Source organism: Pelodiscus sinensis, chromosome 2 (genome assembly GCF_052426305.1).
Source record: "Pelodiscus sinensis isolate ZL-2025 chromosome 2, ASM5242630v1, whole genome shotgun sequence".
NCBI classification, from domain to species: domain Eukaryota; kingdom Metazoa; phylum Chordata; order Testudines; family Trionychidae; genus Pelodiscus; species Pelodiscus sinensis.
In genome coordinates, this window is record NC_143053.1 from 94,808,463 (window position 1) to 94,828,094 (window position 19,632).

Genomic DNA, 19,632 nt, shown 5'->3' on the forward strand with positions numbered 1-19,632 from the left:
TAATTGCTCATGAAACATGCTGAGCTGACTGCCTCTCTCAAGTCATTCATTATACAGAACAGATGCAGCAGCAACCATAATTCTTCTTGAACTATATTGGACATCTTTGTGTATTACCATTCAGACTTTGGGCTCATTCAATCCTTGGCCTCCACTGTAACTGCTAACAAAAGGTGCTAATTAGTTCCAAGAATTATGGTTATTTTGGAGATGTCATTATCTGTGTATTAGAAACTTACTATGATCATTGACCAGTATCACAAAGGTCACAGTAGAGGCTAGACTGGAATCTGAAGGTTGCTTTCCATGGTCAGATCTCATAATTGCTACACTTTGGACTGGAGCAAAAAATAAGCTACATTTGCACACATTTATTCTTAAGACTAGTGAAGAATATGGATCCTATATGCCATATTTGGTAACTTTTCCACATTTTCACAGAGAGTGGCATTTACACAAGATAAAAAGAAGAATGGGATAAGGTAGCAGAAAAAGCCACTGTTTGAGTAAAGATTACAAGGAAGCAGTTCCAAAAAAAGAATGCCTCCTTTTAGTACATCCCCTCAATACAAGACACTTCTAGAACAACTTACCACACAAACAAATCCTAGGCTTTTCTGTGGGTGAGAATGCTAAAGAGTCAACCTATAATTTTCTAGGAGAAGATAGCACTGTTCTACATTATTGCATCAAGTTTTTACCCTATGTTATCATAGGTCTTACAAGTGAACTGGTTAAGATTTGATGCACTATATAAGCTACTTTCTGGAGATAGTCTTTAGCTTCTGAAATTAAGCATAGTTTTTATTCTTGACTTTGAGGAAAGGTGTATAATATCTGAAATATAAGTGGGAAAGTAAAACAAATACTCTGGAATACAATGAATACTAAAAAGCACACAGGAACAAGAATGGTAGTTGAATATATTTTGAATGTCCTGCTGTAACATTAAAAAATGAGTTTTTTGTAAGAGGCAAGTCATTCACCAGACAATGAAGTCAGTGGGAGGTGCTGGGTATTCAACATTTTTTAAAAATGAAACCACTTATTTAGGTGCATAATTAGGGATTTAGGAGCCTACCTTTATGTTTCTAGGGAGAAATCCTGATTCGGTGCATGTCAGCGAAAGTTTTGCTATAAAGGATACCCTTCTGTAGTTTTCCTCTGCAGTTTGTTCCCTACATTTGGTAGATTTTTAGAGACATTCTAAAAAGTGTAGCCATTTTAAATAAAAATAATCATTCAAAACAAAGAGGAACTCAGCATTATTATAAATGAAGCACAGTTTTTTTGTTTAAAATTACCTTTTGGTCAACTTTTATCTTGAGTTACAAAAGTTACAATCCATTTGAAAAAAAGATCTGTGTTTTAGTTACACCCTGTAATCCCCCACTAAGTTCCATATCAGATCAGCATATAAAATACTGTTAAGGAGTTCAAACTCTTCGCAAATTTTACATTTCATTCTGAACAGCACTAAGAAGGGGTAAGTGTTCACCATTTCCTCCTCATTGTTTTGTGTAGAAAGTGTCATGTGACTGAAACGTTTGCATATTTTGTTAGTCTTAAGAGTATATGGGGAATTGATATATTTTACAGATGATTTTTCCATGTAACAATTTTAGTACTGATCAAAGCTATCCTCCACTTTTAATGTATGATATAGTTTTGTTCTTAATATATATTTCATTGTCTTGTACCAAAAAGACTGGAGCAGGCATAGAAAAACAGTTTAAAATTGATCCAGTCTCTTGACAATTTTACACCAATAACGAGACCATAGATGGCAGTTACACATCTATTGTCATGACTGCTCTTGTAGCAAAAACAAAACAGAGTACAAAATAAAGCTATCCATGTGACAACATTAATATTAGAGTCTCTTGAGCTTCCTCAGATGAAGATGATATCCAGCATCTAAATTCTGGAGGTACTTATTGTAAAAAGTGCATTACACTTTTTTAGCTGTAGAAAAAAATGGTAATAAATGGTACTCACCTTCAATCCTGCATTCAGCTCTGGTCTTTTCTTACTCAAAAGGGCAGAGTAAACAGAAAAGACAACAGAAAGATTAGAAGCATGGAACAGGGTGAGGACTAGGAGTAAAAACAAGGAAAGTTTAAAAAGGATTGGAGTAATTTAAGAGATACAATACGGATACAGGCCTGGATCCTATTGAAGCCAGTGGGAATGGAGATTGAGTTTATGAATTGAGCACAAAGTGTCAAACTCCTATAGAACAAGAATTGGTGCAGGGATGGGCTGTCAGGTACTCTTGCATTATGGGAAAGGGTAAATAAGAACACCAGCATTCAAGTTAAAATGCATTATTTAATCTAGATGAAAGAAACTCATTTATAGAGTGTTTAGCTTGTGAAACTCACTGCTGCAACATTTTATTGAAACATACAACATTTCAGAAAAGGCTTATATGAATAAGAACAGTGTCTCTAATTACAAGTAAGAAAACACAAGGACTTTCAGTTCTCATACTTCTGGCCTTAAAATAATACACAGAAGGGAGTCTAGTGAGAAATTCTGTACATAATACATCAGTGCACGATTATGGAGGTTTTACATATGCTACAGAATATATTATAAACATTTATTTTTTTAAATACTTTGTGTGTTGTGAGAAAATATGGTGTTGGAAGTGTGTGTATTTAAACAGAACTGAAATATACACTGCTCATTAACAAATACAAGAAAGATGTGACAAAATGAACTTTGACTACAATTTAGCATACCATCAGTTAAATCATTGGAGACACAGGGCTGGTGAGACCAACTCTTAATGGACCAACTTCTGTTGGTGACACACGCAAGCTTTCAATAAAAAGATATTGCCTCATCCAGTTTATTGTCCTGGGACCAATATAACTACAACAATCATGATATTTTAGAATATAAATTACTTAAGGTTTTAACAGAGGAGTTGATGTAACACTCTAATTAAATAAAGTGTTGGTCGTGTTGTTTAAAATGTGTTATAAATCACTGAGAAGTTTGCTATTTTCTGGTGAAAGGTGACAATATCAATTTGTAATGTCTTGCTGTGCCCCACGATGTTAATGATCTGCCTTAGCAAAAGTGAGCTGTGCGACTGTTAAGCTTTATCCTAGCTTGTCTGTCTTGCCAGCAAACTTTTCAGGACTCTACCAATCCAGACCTTGCCTTACCAGGAGCCATCAATGAACATGTGTTTCCCAACAATGTTTTTTTCTCCAGCATTCAGTCACTCTCACTGGACACTCAAGTTATCAAGTTTTCTGCCTCCTAAAACAGACAGGGTACACATCCCCCCGTTTGGTTTGCTGGAGAACCCCACACTTCACCTTCCACATAACAGCACTGAGATGGTTTTGTAATCAAATAAGGATACATTTATTAACAAAGAACATATTTTTAAGTGGTTTCAAGTAAGAGTGGAGGAGATATGAAGGATTACAAAACACCCCCCACACACACACACACACTTTCTAGTGATTAAAACTTAACTGAAGCAAGTTACAATCTTGATATAAACAGGCTTCACATCTATAGACTAGTTCTACAGATTTCAGGGTTTGAGGGATTGAGATTTTAAAATTGCTGACCTCGTGTGTGTGTCAGGTGAGATTATATTTTCCATAAGTCCACTGATTCTCTTAAGAGCTAGAAAGGCTTCCTTGGGCTACTATCCATTGTGACTGAGTGGTCATCTTCCCACCTGCTTCTATGTTTACTTTACGTGTAAATATACTTCTATTGTTCCTGTCCTCATCTTTCTCAATTTACAATGGTGACAACATTCCTTTGACTAAATTAGGCTGGGTGTGGCTAATGTGCTTCTGGCCAAACAAATTCTAAGACCCTATTTCCAGCGCACAACTGTAATTTTTATACACCACCTGTAGCTAAATCATGCAAATAACTGGCATGTTCGCAGTTTAAATATAATACCTTACATGAAGTCTTTTTTTCATATAGATAATGATAACATTAACTTGGGGCAATGAGCATGTCAGACATAAGGTGAGTTATGGTATGGGGCCATGTACCAGTTGGCATAGCAGCAGCTCCCTGAGCCTCTCACTAGATTAAGAAAGGGGTGTTAGGGTGTGCAACCACCAAAAGCCCCTGCTTTTTGGCTCTGCCCGGCAGGGATGCAGGGGAGATAGTTCCTCACACTAACGTTTTTCATCCAGCTAGGCTGGAGTAATGTCACCACAGTTCCCTTGCTACACTCACCTGCAAGCTCCATCCTTAGAGCTTCCATTGACTGGGAATCGCAGCCAATAGGATCTGTGGAGGATGATGCCTGCAAACGAACTCAGGATCATGTGGACCCACATGTTCTCCCCCCACACACTAAATGGGACCTACTCCAGGTAAGCATCCCACACCACAAACCTTTGGCCCTGCCCATCCCTGAGCCCCCACCTGCATCTTAACTGCCTCTCCAAAGCACTTTCAATTTTGCCCTGTATTGCTAGGAAAGTGTTGACTCTTAAAATATGTCAATTGCCTTAGATAACTTCATAAATGTACCTCAGTATTACAAGTGTTCCAGTTATTTCCTAAGTACAGGTAGGCTAGAAAGGATTTGATTTTTAATTGGCAAGCGTCTGGAAACATTGATTCCTCCATGCACACACATTGATGAAAAAGTATTTCCACAGAGGATAGCAAAATTTATAGATAGGCAAAGTACAAAAAATGTTGTTTGCAAACATATTAGATATTGATTTAAGGATGACTGCTGTAATCTTTTGGCATTTAATGTTGCTTCCACCCACATAATTTCACATAGAAATTTAAATGGATTAAAAACAAGCTTAAAAATAAACATTGATATTACATATAAAAATTATAAAATATAAAAAATTGTTTTCTGCCAAGATAAAACAACATAGAATGCTGTACCATAGATACTAACCTTAAGCTTGTCTTTTTAAATAGAATTTTTTTAATACCCCACATGATGGAAAAGTAACTGTACCCAGAATGCATCTTTGTATTAGACACACTGCTGACAAAAGGCAGGGTGCCATGACAACTGCATCATTTACTCTGAAATAGAATTCACCTCAGTTCTGTGAGCCCTGAGGGTGGTTACTAGATTTTGGAAATATTCAATATAACATTTTGTTCATAACCTTCAAAAACAGAAGATCAAACAGCCATATGTGACAGATTTCGCTTACCCCAAGATGCATATTTTCCAGCATGGATGAGCTATCCACATTTTTCCACATCTATCTCAGCTTGTAGGAAGTGAGACACCTAAGCTGCTTTCGTCTGAGAACTGATTGTCAGGTAACATTTTCAAATGCTTCTGAGTGTTTTGGAAGCCTACGTTCCATTTTCAGAAGTGCGTAACAGCCACATTTTCAAAACTGGCTCAGCACTTATTTCCTGTTAATCCAAATGGCAGGTATGCATATAACTTGCTTCAGTGCTTTTCAAAATCCCACAGCTTGCCTATCTGCATCTATAGGTGCCTGAAAAATCTGGTTGTTAAACACCTAAGTTTCATAGCAAGTCAGTGATATTTATGTTCTCAAAAGCCTATGTTGCTTTTGAAAGACAGGACTTAGAATTATTTAGATGCTAGGACCCTCAGGTATTTAGATGTTTCTGAAAATTTTACCTATGTGCAGGATTTAGATTGGGAGCTTGAACTATTCAAGTTGGTGGTCATCTGGATATAAAATATGTAAAATGAAATGTGCATATTTCTAAAATTCCACAGGCTCTTTAAGATTTTTTTTAACTTACTGATTTTGCTGTTTCAGACATTGGCAAGGTTTTCTTTTCCTTTTTTTTTTTGTAATGGTTTTGTCTGGGATTCAGCTGCTGTTCACTGATATTTTGTTATGATGACGGTACAAATTTAAGCTGGTGCTTGGTCTTTTATTGGAAAGAATTAATATATTACTTTTATTATGCTATGTGTGATGTGTTAACACAATTTTCCCTGTAAACTGTCTTCATAGATGCAAAACCTCTATGGAATTTGAATTAAAATAGATTAAACAAAATGCCAAGATGTGCAATATAGATTTTTTTCCCCCTAAAATCTGGAAAATGTTAAAATCTTTTGAAAAACACAGAAATGCTAGTGACCTCCATGTCAAGTAAACATCAAGAACAAGCAAAACACAATTCCCCATCTTTTGCCCTTAGTACAGACAACCCTTTAGTCTAAGGAGATTAGTATGGATGCATGGCGAGTGAAAATTCTGCTTCTGAAACAGGGGATCATTCCCACCTCTTTTATTTATAACTTGAGTCTTCTGGAGCTCTGACTGGGAAACTTAAATCAATTCATTATATTAGTAGTTTCACATTTGAATATAAATGGGGTCATCAGATTCAGCTTAGAGAAGAGGCCCATTTATACAAGGTTCTGCTTATAATACTGTGCACAATTTTAAATGATCTGGTATGATGTGATAACTCAGGTTAAAAAAATTCCAATTTATTAATAGTGCAGTTTCATCATTCATGTGATAACTTTTACTAAATACTTAAGTAGGCGGAAATAATAAAGTCCCCCTTTTAAACTCTATAGGTATTTGTTGGGCGTACACAGCTCAAAAAAGAAAAAGAAATTTTCTAAGGTTATTGGACATTATGAACAATGAAACTTTTCAATGATAGGTTTGGACAAATTTTTAGTCTTACACTACTTCAATTTAGCTGATGTGTAGACTAGCTACACAATACTGTGATCCCCTTTGGTACCTTGGGACACCCATCTCCACACAATGACCAGAAGAATAGAGATTGCTATTTTCTTATTCACATGAAAGCTGCCTTCTGTTGCAGGAGGCTAAATAAAATGTGGTTTTAGCCTTCAGAGTGTTGTCAATGCTCTTTTTCCTGCCAAACTCAATGGAACTGGTAATTAATGCTTAGGAAGAATGATAACTTTTTTCCCCCCTTTCCAGAAATATTCAACTTCAATACCACTTTCACTAGTGCTTAAAGAGAAAGGGCATATCAGACCAAGCAGGTGTAATTAATCAGCCTGACATACAGCATACAGTATGTACAGGCATTATAGTATGCAGCCGTATGTGACTACTATCTTCATGATAGCACTCGCCTGGATTCCTCCCTCATGTTAAAGTGATTGTCCTGCGCACACCTAGAGACATTCCACAAAAAGCACTTGTGTAAGGGCCAACAGGATGTGTAGACCCCTAATTCTCAGGTCTGCCTTCTGGTTTTGTTTCTTCTTCTACTTTTGTTCATTTTCTTCTGTAGGTTCCTTCAGAATATATACACATCTATGTATGTGTATGTATATGTATCATTTTGTAAGTGTTTCTAATCATGCTTTTTTCTTCTGCTTGCCTCATTTATTCTTGTATCCTCCTTGTTCTCATTTATTTTTGTGCAACCAAACCTTATAATAAATTATTACAACATATATTTTTCCAGTGATTGGGTTTTGTTTTCACCTGACTGTGCGTCAGGGCCAGACTGCTATCCTTCCCTCAACTCATTAGGGCCTGAGTGACTGCTTGAACACCTTGTATGGTGATGGAGAGGGAGGGATGAAGACCTCATGTGAGCCCTTCTTATAAAGCACAGAAGGTGAGTGCCTCTTCAGATGTTCAATACCTGGATCTAGACAGAAAAGAACACTTATCTTCTTCACTCCGTCATATAAATTTTCAGGACCAGATTCAGATCTGGTGCAAGCAGATGCAGCTCCAGTGCCATGAGAGGTACACTAGCTCTGAATTTACTTCTTTAATTTATTTCCCCTCTGCCTGCCAAAATGATTGTTTGAAATGAAGTTAGCAGCTCTGAAGATGTAAATTGTAGACATATACTCTCTTGCTGCATTGATACATCAAAGTCACTTAGCTGATAGAGACTAAGAAATTAAAGGTCAAGTTGGTACAAAGAGAATAAAAAGTCAATGATGCAAAATGTGATTTGGTTACATCATTCAGATATGAGAAGGAAACTCATACTCTTGTCTTAGGTTTGCGCGAGAAGTCTCGGTAGTTGACATAAATCTCATCACTCTGCCCAGATATTGATGCTTCTCCTCTTCTGACGTTTGGTGTGCCATGAAAATTAGATCTCCCATAACTATTACTGGGCTAGAAACATAAATCAGTTAAAAATGTCAGTAGTGAACTGCAAGTCAGTGGTTTGCTAGATAGGGACACTTTATTTAATCAAGGGAGATGTTAACAATGGAGCTAAAGCTTAAGGGGCTCTGTTAGTGTTGGGGTTTGGATGGTGTCTCTTGAACAGTACTAGGAATGCCAGAAAAATGAAGAAAAGCAGTTTAGGACTTTTGGATCAAGACTGAGATTAACTTGGGAATAGCCCTGAGCCTAGATCTCCTTTTACAGCAGTAGTGAAATTATGGTTGGAAAGAACAGAGAAGGGAGGGGGAACCTGGTACTTTTAGTGTTCTGAACATTTCAAAAAGTTCCAGAAAATTCTCAAAACATCTAGATCTTTTATACACTTTAGTAATTTTTCTTTCCATGGAAATTTTCAGACATACACATTTATTTAAAAACACAAAAATCTGGAGGCTTAGTTGTACTATACCCAGACAGGGTTGGAAATCTGATGACAGGATTTCTCTCAAGATCTCTAGTATGTTACGTTTCCATCTATTGATTCTGAACAGCATATATATCCTTTATTTGTCAATACTAAGTGACCTGCTCCCCCTGCAGCAATAAAAGGCAATTAATCTTGTTTCTACTCAGGAAAAAAACCACATAAGGACCAATCTGTCTTACAGTATTTTATCCTAGTCCCTTCTGGAAGTACTTAGGCAAACAAAACTGGAGAATAATTCACAGATAGACTAGCCTACTATAAACCTCAAAAATGCCACATTTTGGGTGACCAGGCAAGTCAGCTCCTATTCAATTTTCCACAATCTGTTTTCTTAAGGAACCAGACAGGGTTTTTGTCCCCTTGACAATGGCTACTCTTAACATTGTTCTAGATCTCTGAGGCAAGAGCTATTCCTATAATTCACTGTGTTCTCAGAAGTTATGTTATGTATTTACATGAACTCTGTGACTGAGTACCTCACAATCATTCAAGTATTTATGACCACAACACTCCAGTGAGGTGCTAAACTTTTTGGTATCTTGCAAGCAACAAAGATAGTGACATCAGTATTTTAAACTAAATATAATTGATTAGTATTTGTACAGAAGCCAATCATTCAAATACATTCAGCTAAGCAAGGTGCCCAAGTATCTGGACTTCACAGATTGTCCGAATTTCAGAGCTGTTCTGCCTAATCCCATCAATTTGAAATGGGAGGGAGACTGACAGGCTGCTCCTGCAGTGGTTCCACCTTCTCATTTGCTGCACCATTACTTGACAGATGGAGCAGAAGAAGGGTTGGAGGAGTGGAGAACAAGGTTAGAAGAGAAGGGATGAAGGATGGCAATAAACAATGAAAGAAGTGAAAGGAGAAAGATCTTTTATTCTCCCCTTCTAGCTGGCAAACAATCCAAACACAGGCCTTTCCTTCTCCAATGCAGATCACCTCCATTCCTCCTAGGCTAGCTGCCAAACACACTTTCAACCCTTTTCCTCACCCCAAACCTGACACTTCTCCAACTGCCAAAATCCCCTCTCAAAGTCTATGGCCATGTTTAGAAAAGATTCCCACTATTTCACCTAAAAAGTCTGATCACTCTGCTAACCAGAATCACATAATTTTGCCTAGAAAGAGTACAGGCAGTCCCCGACTTACGCGGATCCGACTTATGTCCGTTCGTAAGCTGCTCCGGTGCCCCTGGTCTGCTGGAGACCATCTCCAGCAGACCAGGGGCACCGGGCGGGTTCCCGCGCTTCTGAGGCTTTGCCAGAGCAAAGCCTCAGAGGCGCGGGGACCGCCGCTGCTGCCGCTTCAGTCTGAGTGCCTGTGGTGTGCTGGGGACCGTCCCCAGCACACCACAGGCACTCAGACTGAAGCGGGAGCAGCGGCGGTTCCCCGCGCCTCTGAGGCTTTGCTCTGGCAAAGCCTCAGAGGCGCGGGACCCCCCCGCGGCTGCGGCTTCAGTCCGGGAGCCTGTGGTCTGCTGGGGACCGTCCCCAGCAGACCACAGGCACCCAGACTTAAGCCGCAGCCGTGGCGGGGTCCCTCGCCTCTGAGGCTTTGGCAGAGCAAAGCCTCAGAGGCGCGGCACCCTGCTGCCGCTGCGGCTCTGCTCCCCGTGTCCCTGGTCTGCTGGGGGGGGGGGCGCAGCTAGTGTGCTTCCCCCCCCCCCCCCAGCAGACCAGGCTTTTGTTTTGGACTCTGGGGCAGAGCAGCTGGGGCGCTGCCGATTGGTCCTGCAGCGCCCGCTCTGGGCACTACTGGACCAACCCGGCAGCACCCCAGCTGCTCTGCCCCAGGCATCCCCAAGTCAGCTTCTGCTGAAACTGACCAGCGCTGACTACAGGAAGCCCCAGGCAGAGTTGCTCTGCCCCGGGCTTCCTGGAATCAGCTGCTGATCAGTTTCAGCAGCAGCTGACTTGGGGACGCCTGGGGTTCTTAAGTTGATTCTGTATGTAAGTCAGAACTGGCGGTCAGTTTCAGCAGTGTCTGAATCTGGACACCAGTTCCAACTTACATACAGATTCAACTTAAGAACAAACCTACAGTCCCTATCTTGTACGTAACCCGGGGACTGCCTGTAATCGCTACTGCAATTCCTCCCTTTGTGATTCTATTCAGAATAAAGGCAGAGGGTAAAAAGGGGCCAGATCGTCACTCAGTCTGAACCATATAGAACCACTGACTTCACTGGAATGCCTCAGATTTACACCATGTAGAACCTGGCCCAGAAAGCTGAAGTGGTTAAAAAAAAAATTAGCCAAGGGAACTGCTGAGGCTCACTCATTTTCAAGACAAAATCGAACCAAAAAACCACCACCACCTTTTTTCATAAACACAGGGCTTTTAACACTTCATTCTAGGATCAAGCAGCAGGAGAAGCTAGGCTGTGAGACACAATTCGAAACACAAATTTCAAACAATTTCAAATAGCATACAGCAGATGATGGATAAAATCAACTGCAAGCTTCCACCACTCTTAAAATACTAGCAATTCTGAATTAATTGTTTTATGAACTAGACAGTTCCTTAAGATGTCAAGTATCAGAGGGGTAGCCGTGTTAGTCTGAATCTGCAAAAGCGGCGAGGAGTCCTGTGGCACCTTATAGACTAACTGAAGTGTTGGAGCATAAGCTTTCGTGGGCAAAGACCCACTTCGTCAGATGCATGTGACGAAGTGGGTCTTTGCCCACGAAAGCTTATGCTCCAACACTTCAATTAGTCTATAAGGTGCCACAGGACTCCTCGCCGCTTTTCCTTAATATGAGCATGGGTAACAGGCCTCACTAGGGTTCAGTATCACAGAAAAGGGGAGATTTCTGAAAGCAGTGATTTCTCTGAGACCTGTACTCTCCTTACAGCTTGCTTCACCTCTCTCTTGGTAATATTGGATAGAAGGGAGGCAGCGAAGACTAGGAGTGCAGATGGAGGTTTGAAGAAATCTACCATGCAACCGGATACAAGCTAGTGAAGGGTAGGAGAGACAAAAGACCCATACCCAATGTGAAAAGTTACACAGTGCTCAGAGAAGAAGATTGCAAAGATGGCCAGGACTGAGGGTCTATGAAGAGGAATGGAGAGGATAGGCAGAAGCAGAATTAAGTCAGCCCCCATCCCTCACTTTTGCATTCTTAGGGCTCTATAACATTCTAAGGACCACACATTTCTTAATAGGTTTACATCTGACTGTTTGGGTCCCACTTCTCAAGAACCAAAAAGAGAAAAACCTTTGAAAACTAGGTATCTTCCCTACAAAATTAGAGTTGGTGAACTCTCAGCTCAGCTCCCAAACATAGCATGTTCTCCTGTTTGTTATACTACTCCCACAGCAGAAGTCCTGCATATCTATGTTTATGTATTGTTTTTAAGACAACTCAAGAAATATCAAATAGAATGAACCAATGTTATCTGCAGTTTCCAACATTAAACATTCATGCAGTATATGGAGGAATGATGGGTTTGGCCTTCAAGACTCATTGCAACAATATCTACCATCTTATATGATAGAAAGATCACTGCCAAAATAGCACTTTCATGTTTAATACTGTTAAATTCTTTAACAAATATTAACTAACCCTTGCAACACTTCTCTTAAGATAGTAATCCATTTTTACTCAAGGGAAACAAATCCAGAAAAAGTATTAAAGTCAAATTTTCAAATTTGGGAGTTCAAAAACAAGGCCATAAATCTATATTTAGGACAAAAAGAACAAGGCCTGATTTGGAGAGCTGCTGAGTACCAATTTCCACTAGCTTGAGGATGGTGATGTGCAGGACTAGCCCATAGGCAGGATCGGAACTCAGGCATTCCTGGTGCCTGGATTAATACTCGGATCACTAGGCTTTGCTGTTACTAACAAGTGTGAGCATGTTTCATGGAGACAGAGAAAAAAGCAGCAGTAGTAAGGCAGTACAAGCTAAATCACAATCTCAGTATTGTTTTCATGTTGTCATATTTAAATTACTCAAAAATAAAGACACTGGGGAGAAAAAAGGCAAGATGTTGTTTGGCCAGTCTTACCCGGGTCTGAGTGGATTGCAGAGTTTTTGACAGGGCTTTCATGATCCTCCTCCTTTTCTTTCTGGTGACAAGCATTCAATAGAAATGTTACAGTGGAAGTGCACATTTACATAATTTAGCAGATAAATTCTGTATAATAATATCAGTACAAAAATAACATCAAGAATCTAAAAGGCCATTTAGAATCTTGGGATTTTGCTTCCCAGTTAGAACTGGAAATTACAAAGATATTGGAGGATTGGGTTACCTTCTTACTCAAACCAAGAATAAGAACAAACTCCGATCAGCCTCTGTAGGCAGTCAGTCGGACTTTGCTTCATATAGGTCTGAGCACAAAATTGGAACATAAGTAATACATTTTAAAAAACAACTCCTTTTCTGGAAAATGTGAAAACATATTTGACAAATTGCTAACATGGCCTTTTTCTAAAAGTACTTTTTATTGGAAGAGGGGATTTCTTTCGTTATTTTATTGTTTTTGCCATACAAAAAACCAAAAACATAAAATCTAAGTTAAAAAATGAATAAAAGAGGTTGAAGAGATGCCGTAAATTTGAGGTGGTCATTTCCCATGGACCATAATTTGAGAATGTAATCCATTATCATGTAATCACAGAATGTGCCAGCTGTGGTTTATGCCACACAAGCATTTCGTAGAAACACGAAGCTTACAACATGCTGGAATGTTTTCAAATTTTGAAACTTGCTTTTTTTTTTAAAATGAGGAAAATATTGAAACATTCATAATTTTTTTCTATGAGCTATAGTACCAAACTGTTCCAAATGTTGATTATTTAATTTAAAATAAAGGGGTGAATTTAAAAAAAATACATTTCCACATACCATTTTAAAAAACAATTCTAAAAGAGAATATTAGGGTGTTAAGCAGTTATGTCAGTGGAAGGCTATCCAATATGAGGTCCTTGAGCCGTTAGAGCAGGGGTGGGCAATAATTTTTAAAAGGGGGCTACTTCAGAAATTTCTGAAGTGGCTCCAGGCTGCCACAGAAAGAGCCAGGCCTCAGTGGAAGGGGCGTGGCCAAGAGACTTTTCGTGCTCCTCCACCCACAAACCCTGATTGGCCTGGGGGTGGGGGAATACATGAAGCCTTTTCCTTTCCTCTCCCGGTCCCCTGCAGCAAGTAGAAAGAATTGCCAGCTGTTTTAAAACAGCTGGTGGTTCCCTCTAGGCACCGCAGTGGGAGAAGACTTTGCATGCTTCCCCCATCCCCAGGCCAATCAGATGTCTCTCGCCCCCTGCCTCCGCCCTGCCAGGGGCATTCAGTGGTTAGAGGGAACCGCCGACTGTTTGAAAACAGCCAGCAGTTCCCTCTGGCACTATGCACCTCTGGCAGTGGAGGAGACTTCACACGCTCTCCTGTCCCCAGGTCTCAATTGGTCTAGGGTGGAGGAGTGGCAGTGCAGCCGCAGGTCAAATCCATCAGCTTGGTGGGCCAGATCTGGCCTGCAGAGGCTGTCTTGCCAACCCCTGCCTTAGAGCTATCTCGATGTAAAGGGACTTGATCTGTTAATCTACTTACTTTCTACAATAAACAAGAGTGATGGTGATGATCAGTATGGTTACGAGTAGTAATAGTGTGGCAGAAGCCCCTCCAGCAACAAGCAAAACATGCCAGTGATGATCCAAAGTTGCTAGAAGATAATGATAATAAAGATCATCAATAGTTTGAAGAGGCAGAAAATGTTCATATGCGCTAAGGTTCAAATCAACAATTCTATGGATAAAAACATATTCAGTGAAAGCTAAAGGAGAAAATGAGACTAGCTCTCCCTTTCTTCCCTCCGGCCTCAGGATCAATTCTTCACTGTTACCTGTGTCTAGACTGGGGCTCTCAGCAGAGTTTACATTGATATCACAGAAGAGCACAAATACAGACATAGGGGGACAAAACAATGCATCACACAGCTCATTTTCTGCCCACTGAGGAAACCAGCAGCTGATATCTCTGACAAGATCTCTTCAGGTAGAAGTAATAAAAAATACTGCATGCTGGTCATGTAAAAGTTATTGCAGAATCAGATATAGCCTGTGCTTTAATCTACAGAGATTATCCTAAACAAGGATGTTGCCAGACTCTGGACAACATGGAGAGGACTCAGCTCCAGACCCTCCCCAGAAGGGTCAATCCTCAACTGGAAGGGGCCAGGCTTGGGCAGTCAGCCCTCAGTACCACCCAGACAATGCTGCAGCTCCCTCAGCCAGCCCTCAAAACCCAGACCAGATCCTGTGGCGCGCCAGTGGCGATTTAAAGGCCTGGGGCTCCACACGGTGCTAATGCTATGGTAGCAGCAGCCTGGAGCTCAGGGTGCTTTAAAATCCCAGGGTCCTGGGACAATTGCCCTCTTTGCCTATTCCCGTCAGCAGCCCTGAGTAGGCCAACAATCACTTCATACAGGTTGGCCCTCCCTGGTCGGGACCAGAATTTGCTGGACCAGGGGAGGTGTCCCATGCCATGAGCCCAGAGCCAGCTGCCCCCCTGACTCTGGCACCCTCTACCCTCTCCCCCTTCTCCCCACCCTCTCCCTCACTCTGCTACTGCCAGCCCCATGCTGCCTTTGGCAGCTGGGGTTCTCCACCCCTGGCCCATGCTGCTTTGTGTGGCCAGATTTTTCCAGACTTGCACTGCCATTGGTGGCCAGGTTTCTCCAGCCCCCAGCTCCACACTGCCACTGGCTGTCAGGGTTCTCATCTCCATGCTGCTGTGGGCTGCCATAGGCAGCCGGGCTTCTCTGGCTCCCAATCCAGTTCTGCCATGGGTGCCTGGAATTCCCCATTCCCTGGCTCCACGTTGCTTTCCAGTCTCTGGTCCAGCACTGTGGTGGAGTTCCTCTGGCCCCACTGTCCTTGGCCCCAGCCAGGCTGCTGGCCCTCCTGCCCTTCAGGGGCTCGCTAGTCCAGGTGCATCCATGGTTTTGCTGGTCCATAGATAGTTCTGGACCAGAGAATACCCGTTTTCAGGGGTACAACCTGTACTCAGCCTCAATCTGTTTATATAGTTCCCCTCATCTGAGCACCACAAATTTTATTCAATATAGTCTCACAATACTCCTAATACATAAGGAGTGATTATCCCCATTTTACAGATGGGAAAACTGAAGCAAGGAGGGAGAGTGACTTGTCCAAGACTACTCAAAAACTGTTAGAGACAGGAACTGAGTATCAGTCCAGTGCCTGAGGCCGACAACTATCCTTCTTCAGTCCTGTTTACTTCACACACAATACTTATACTGAATAGATTTTCTCATATTCTTGGTACTAATTAAGAAAAGCAGAAAAAAAGTATGTTAAACCACAACTTCTAAATCAGCCTTTGTGCAGCCCACCACAATGCACTGCTTTCTCCTCCCATAAGCAGGAGGTAGGTGCCACTCAGATAACACTAGCTGTTAATAGCAGCATATGCTTTAGCTAGCTGCTTTCATCTCCTGTCTGCAGACTCTAAGATGCATAGTGTGAATGTCAGGTGCAAAGAGACATACCACCTAGCCCACCTGAGTGGTGGGTGAGATTCTGTCCAGATATTTGCACAGGAAAAAATGTTTCCTAATGTTCTTCTGCTTCTTATATTTTGCACATAAAGTGTAAGATCTAACCAAAGAAAATAGAACGTAAAACCAAATAAAGTTACGGTTATCAAATTCTGATGTGACACAAAAATGAAAGTAGCAAATAGTAAAGAGGAAATGGGATGAGAAAAGCAAGTATCTGGTTTATTAAAAATCAAGACTTCTATCATTGGTTCTCAAACAGTAATGCAGGAAGCCATGGTTGGTCACATTCTGTTGTCTTGCCTCTTGGTTTCCATCTATTAAAAGACAGCTGAAGTGCCTTCCTAATATTATTTTTAATATAAGCAATTACTGTAATTGTCACAGATGTTCAGAATATATCTACACTACACCATTTTAGTGACATGGCTGTGTCAAGCCAGGCTGGCTAAACACTGTCGACACTTTTGTGGACAAAAATCGCCTGCCAACAAAGCACTGTTTACACTAGTACAAGTACAGAAAGTATGTGGCAAGTATAGCAAAGCTTTTGTCATATGGGGGAGAGAGAGGAGAAATGCTACAACAAAAGCTTTGTCACTCAATTGCCAGCACGGACAAAGCCTAAGTAATTGAAAATGGAAGGAAAGCAGACCATGAGAAAAACTCTCTATTAAGGTCTGTCCAGTTACTAAAGAACTTGAGAACTCTCACCATACATCATTTTCAATAGTAATAGAGAGGTAGCCGAGTTAGTCTGATATTGCTAAAAGAAAAGGAAAAACTATGTAGCACTTCAAAGACTAACAAAATGGTTTAATAGGTGATGAGCTTTCGTGGGCCAGAAAAGCTCATCATCTATTAAGCCATCTTGTTAGTCTTAAAAGTGCTGCATACATCATTTTGACATTACTATTTATTATTTGTACTACTGAGCCTATATTCAGTGGTGGCCCATCAATACAGGCAACGTAGGCGGTCGCCTAGGGCGCCAAGTTAAACGGCCATCGAGGGCTTTTGGAGGTGGGGCACCAGTTGCCAGTAGCTCATTAGGGCCACTCCTGCCTATATTACTACACCATCCTGGGTGTATAGATCCTATAGACACAAAGAAAGAGACAGACCCTGTCCCAAGGAGCTTACAGTTTAAACAGGCAAGCAGCAGACTAGTAGGCAGGTGATGAGGTAGGAAGGGCAAGGTAGCAATAACAGGAATACGTTTAACCAGGGACTAGCTAAATGCATGGTATGTATGTGAGACAAGCCAACCAGTGGCAGTCATCACAACTCACTACCTGCTTAAACATTACCAGATTACTGTGTTCTGTGGGCCTCATAGCAGAGATGAACACTTAGGAGAAGGACAAAAGAAACTGACAATGGTTAATGGCTACCGTGAAGAGAGACTGTAATTTGTTCACCAGCTTCTCTTCAATGCGAACATGCACATAGGATCCCATGCTTTAATTTCAATATTATTTTACAATAACAAAAATAAACTCAAATGTTTATGTTGCTGAAGGGACAGGGGACATTACAGCATTCTGACAGACTACACGAACTGAAATTGAAGCACTTTCATATTCTAAGTAGAGCCCAGAATGGATACACAATTTTGTATCTGCATCTGCAAAAATGAACTGCCAATATCCTCGTCCGCATCTGCAAATACGGATACCAGTAGACATTGAGTGGATAACTGTGGATTGCAGGGCTGTAATATTATGCACATAGAAAAGCCTCTGGCTTTATGTTTTGAGCTTGATTTGTCATATGTTTATAATGACAAAGGAGAAGAGAAAAGCATGTTACATTTCCTTCCAAGATATTACACGGCATTAATCAGTCTTAGGCCTGCTGACGGAGGGGTGAGGAGGAGAAAGGGGGCAACTGCTTTGGGGTCTCTGTGATTCAAAAGGGCCCAGGGCTTCTGGCCGCTTCCATCACTAACGGCCAGTACTGACGGCAGACTGCTCCCAGACCTGCCCCTTTGGCCTGAGACCCGTCCCTTCTTAGAACATGGAGCAAACCCTCACCCACCTTGCCAAGGAGACCGGCAAGTTTTTCGGCCCTTATCAGTCTTTAAATCAGAAGAATTTTCCAAGTACCTTAGGCAATTACAGAAACAAACAAAACATTGACCTGTATGGAACAGTTCAAACATATTCATACATTAGCTGCTTTGATAAAATAGAGCATTTCATTATTATCTGTGCCAAAACATTGGATACCAATCCCCTCAAACTTCAGGAAAGAGCTTGATGCAGATCCAGCCTACACTTCTGAATTGATTTCTATCCCTGTAAGGTAGATCCCATCCAGAAAACTGCCCTCAAAAACTTAGGGGAGTTCTGGCACCGGTGTTACCAGACTGCGCTCATATCTGATTTATGGTAATTTGAACATTGCGATTACCAGCTAGCTCATTAAAATTGGATAAAAACATTCTATAGAAGCAAAAATGGTGCCTAGAACCCCTTTCACCTTTTCTCAGTTGAAGTGAATTATGCTCGCCTGCTGCTTTTGTTTTCATAAATGTACCAAACCCTCCCGTAACAGCTGACCTTTTAAGATTCAAGATTTCACAGAAACAATATTGACAAGTCAGAGACTTGTCACTTGTCCCTTTAATACCAGTTTTCTGATGGAAGGAGCTAGGTGGGTAGGAGACTATTATATCTGTTCTAACAGCCAGAGCCCATTTCCTCTAAGCGTTGGACAGCAAACAGTGTTGATATTTTCTTCACACCAGAATTCTGGTAATTTCATGGGTGAAGTCTTTCAACCTTCAACATGCTGACAGCGACTCTGAGAAGGAAACCTGGACAGTTACAGTGCATTGTGACCAAATAAGAGGCTTGTATTACACTGTAAGGAGCTCGCTATATGCCTCGCTGGAATGATACGTACAGTATGATAACTATATGCTGCTGGAACTGCTTGATGGGCAAATGAGAAAGAGAAAGGAAGCAACACACACACACGTTCATGCTTGGGGAAACAGGCTTTGTTAACTCTTAAAAATCCTACAGACACACTTATTTCATCTAGGAATCTAAGGTGAGGGAAAAGAACTAATTCCACTCCGCTCCTCTCTCATCACTCCTGTCTTCCTACAATAACCATTCTGCCCTCTCAAATCTTTCTCTCAGCTTGCTGCAGATGGCATACTCCTAGTACCATCTCCTCACATCTCACCAGAGGAGCCAGAAGAGAGTCCAAACTGATTGTACACTGTACCTCCTGCTTCCCACCCCTTCTGGCTACATGTTGGTTTTACCCTGTCCCCATACTATTGTTGCCACAGCGATTGTATGAACCTCCCTTACACCCTTCCCTGCTGCTGCCAGAATGAGACAAAGGTCAGGATCACGCAGTAAGAGAGGGTGGGCAAGCAGAGGAAGGGATGTGTGTTCCTATGTAAGGTAGACAACGGGGGAAGAACAAGCTGTGCTCAAGGGCACTGATCCAACCCATCATCTTCCTGGTTTTTCCCCTCTCAATGGTCCAGCAGCC

The 19,632-nt window shown here is 41.2% G+C and overlaps 1 protein-coding gene across 2 annotated transcripts in view; it reads right to left on the bottom strand.

Moving 5' to 3' along the window:
* Positions 1-4,744: 4,744 nt before the first annotated feature.
* The window catches only part of CD226 (CD226 molecule), a 92,258-nt gene continuing 77,370 nt past the window's right edge, over positions 4,745-19,632 (bottom strand). For both annotated transcript variants that reach the window (XM_075921041.2, XM_014572699.4), the window contains exons 4-6: positions 14,148-14,259; positions 12,609-12,669; positions 4,745-8,105 (exon numbers count right to left, since the gene is read on the bottom strand). In XM_075921041.2, the coding sequence (XP_075777156.2) occupies positions 7,968-8,105; positions 12,609-12,669; positions 14,148-14,259 (311 nt within the window). In that variant the 3' untranslated portion in view covers positions 4,745-7,967. The remainder of the gene's footprint in view (positions 8,106-12,608; positions 12,670-14,147; positions 14,260-19,632) is intronic.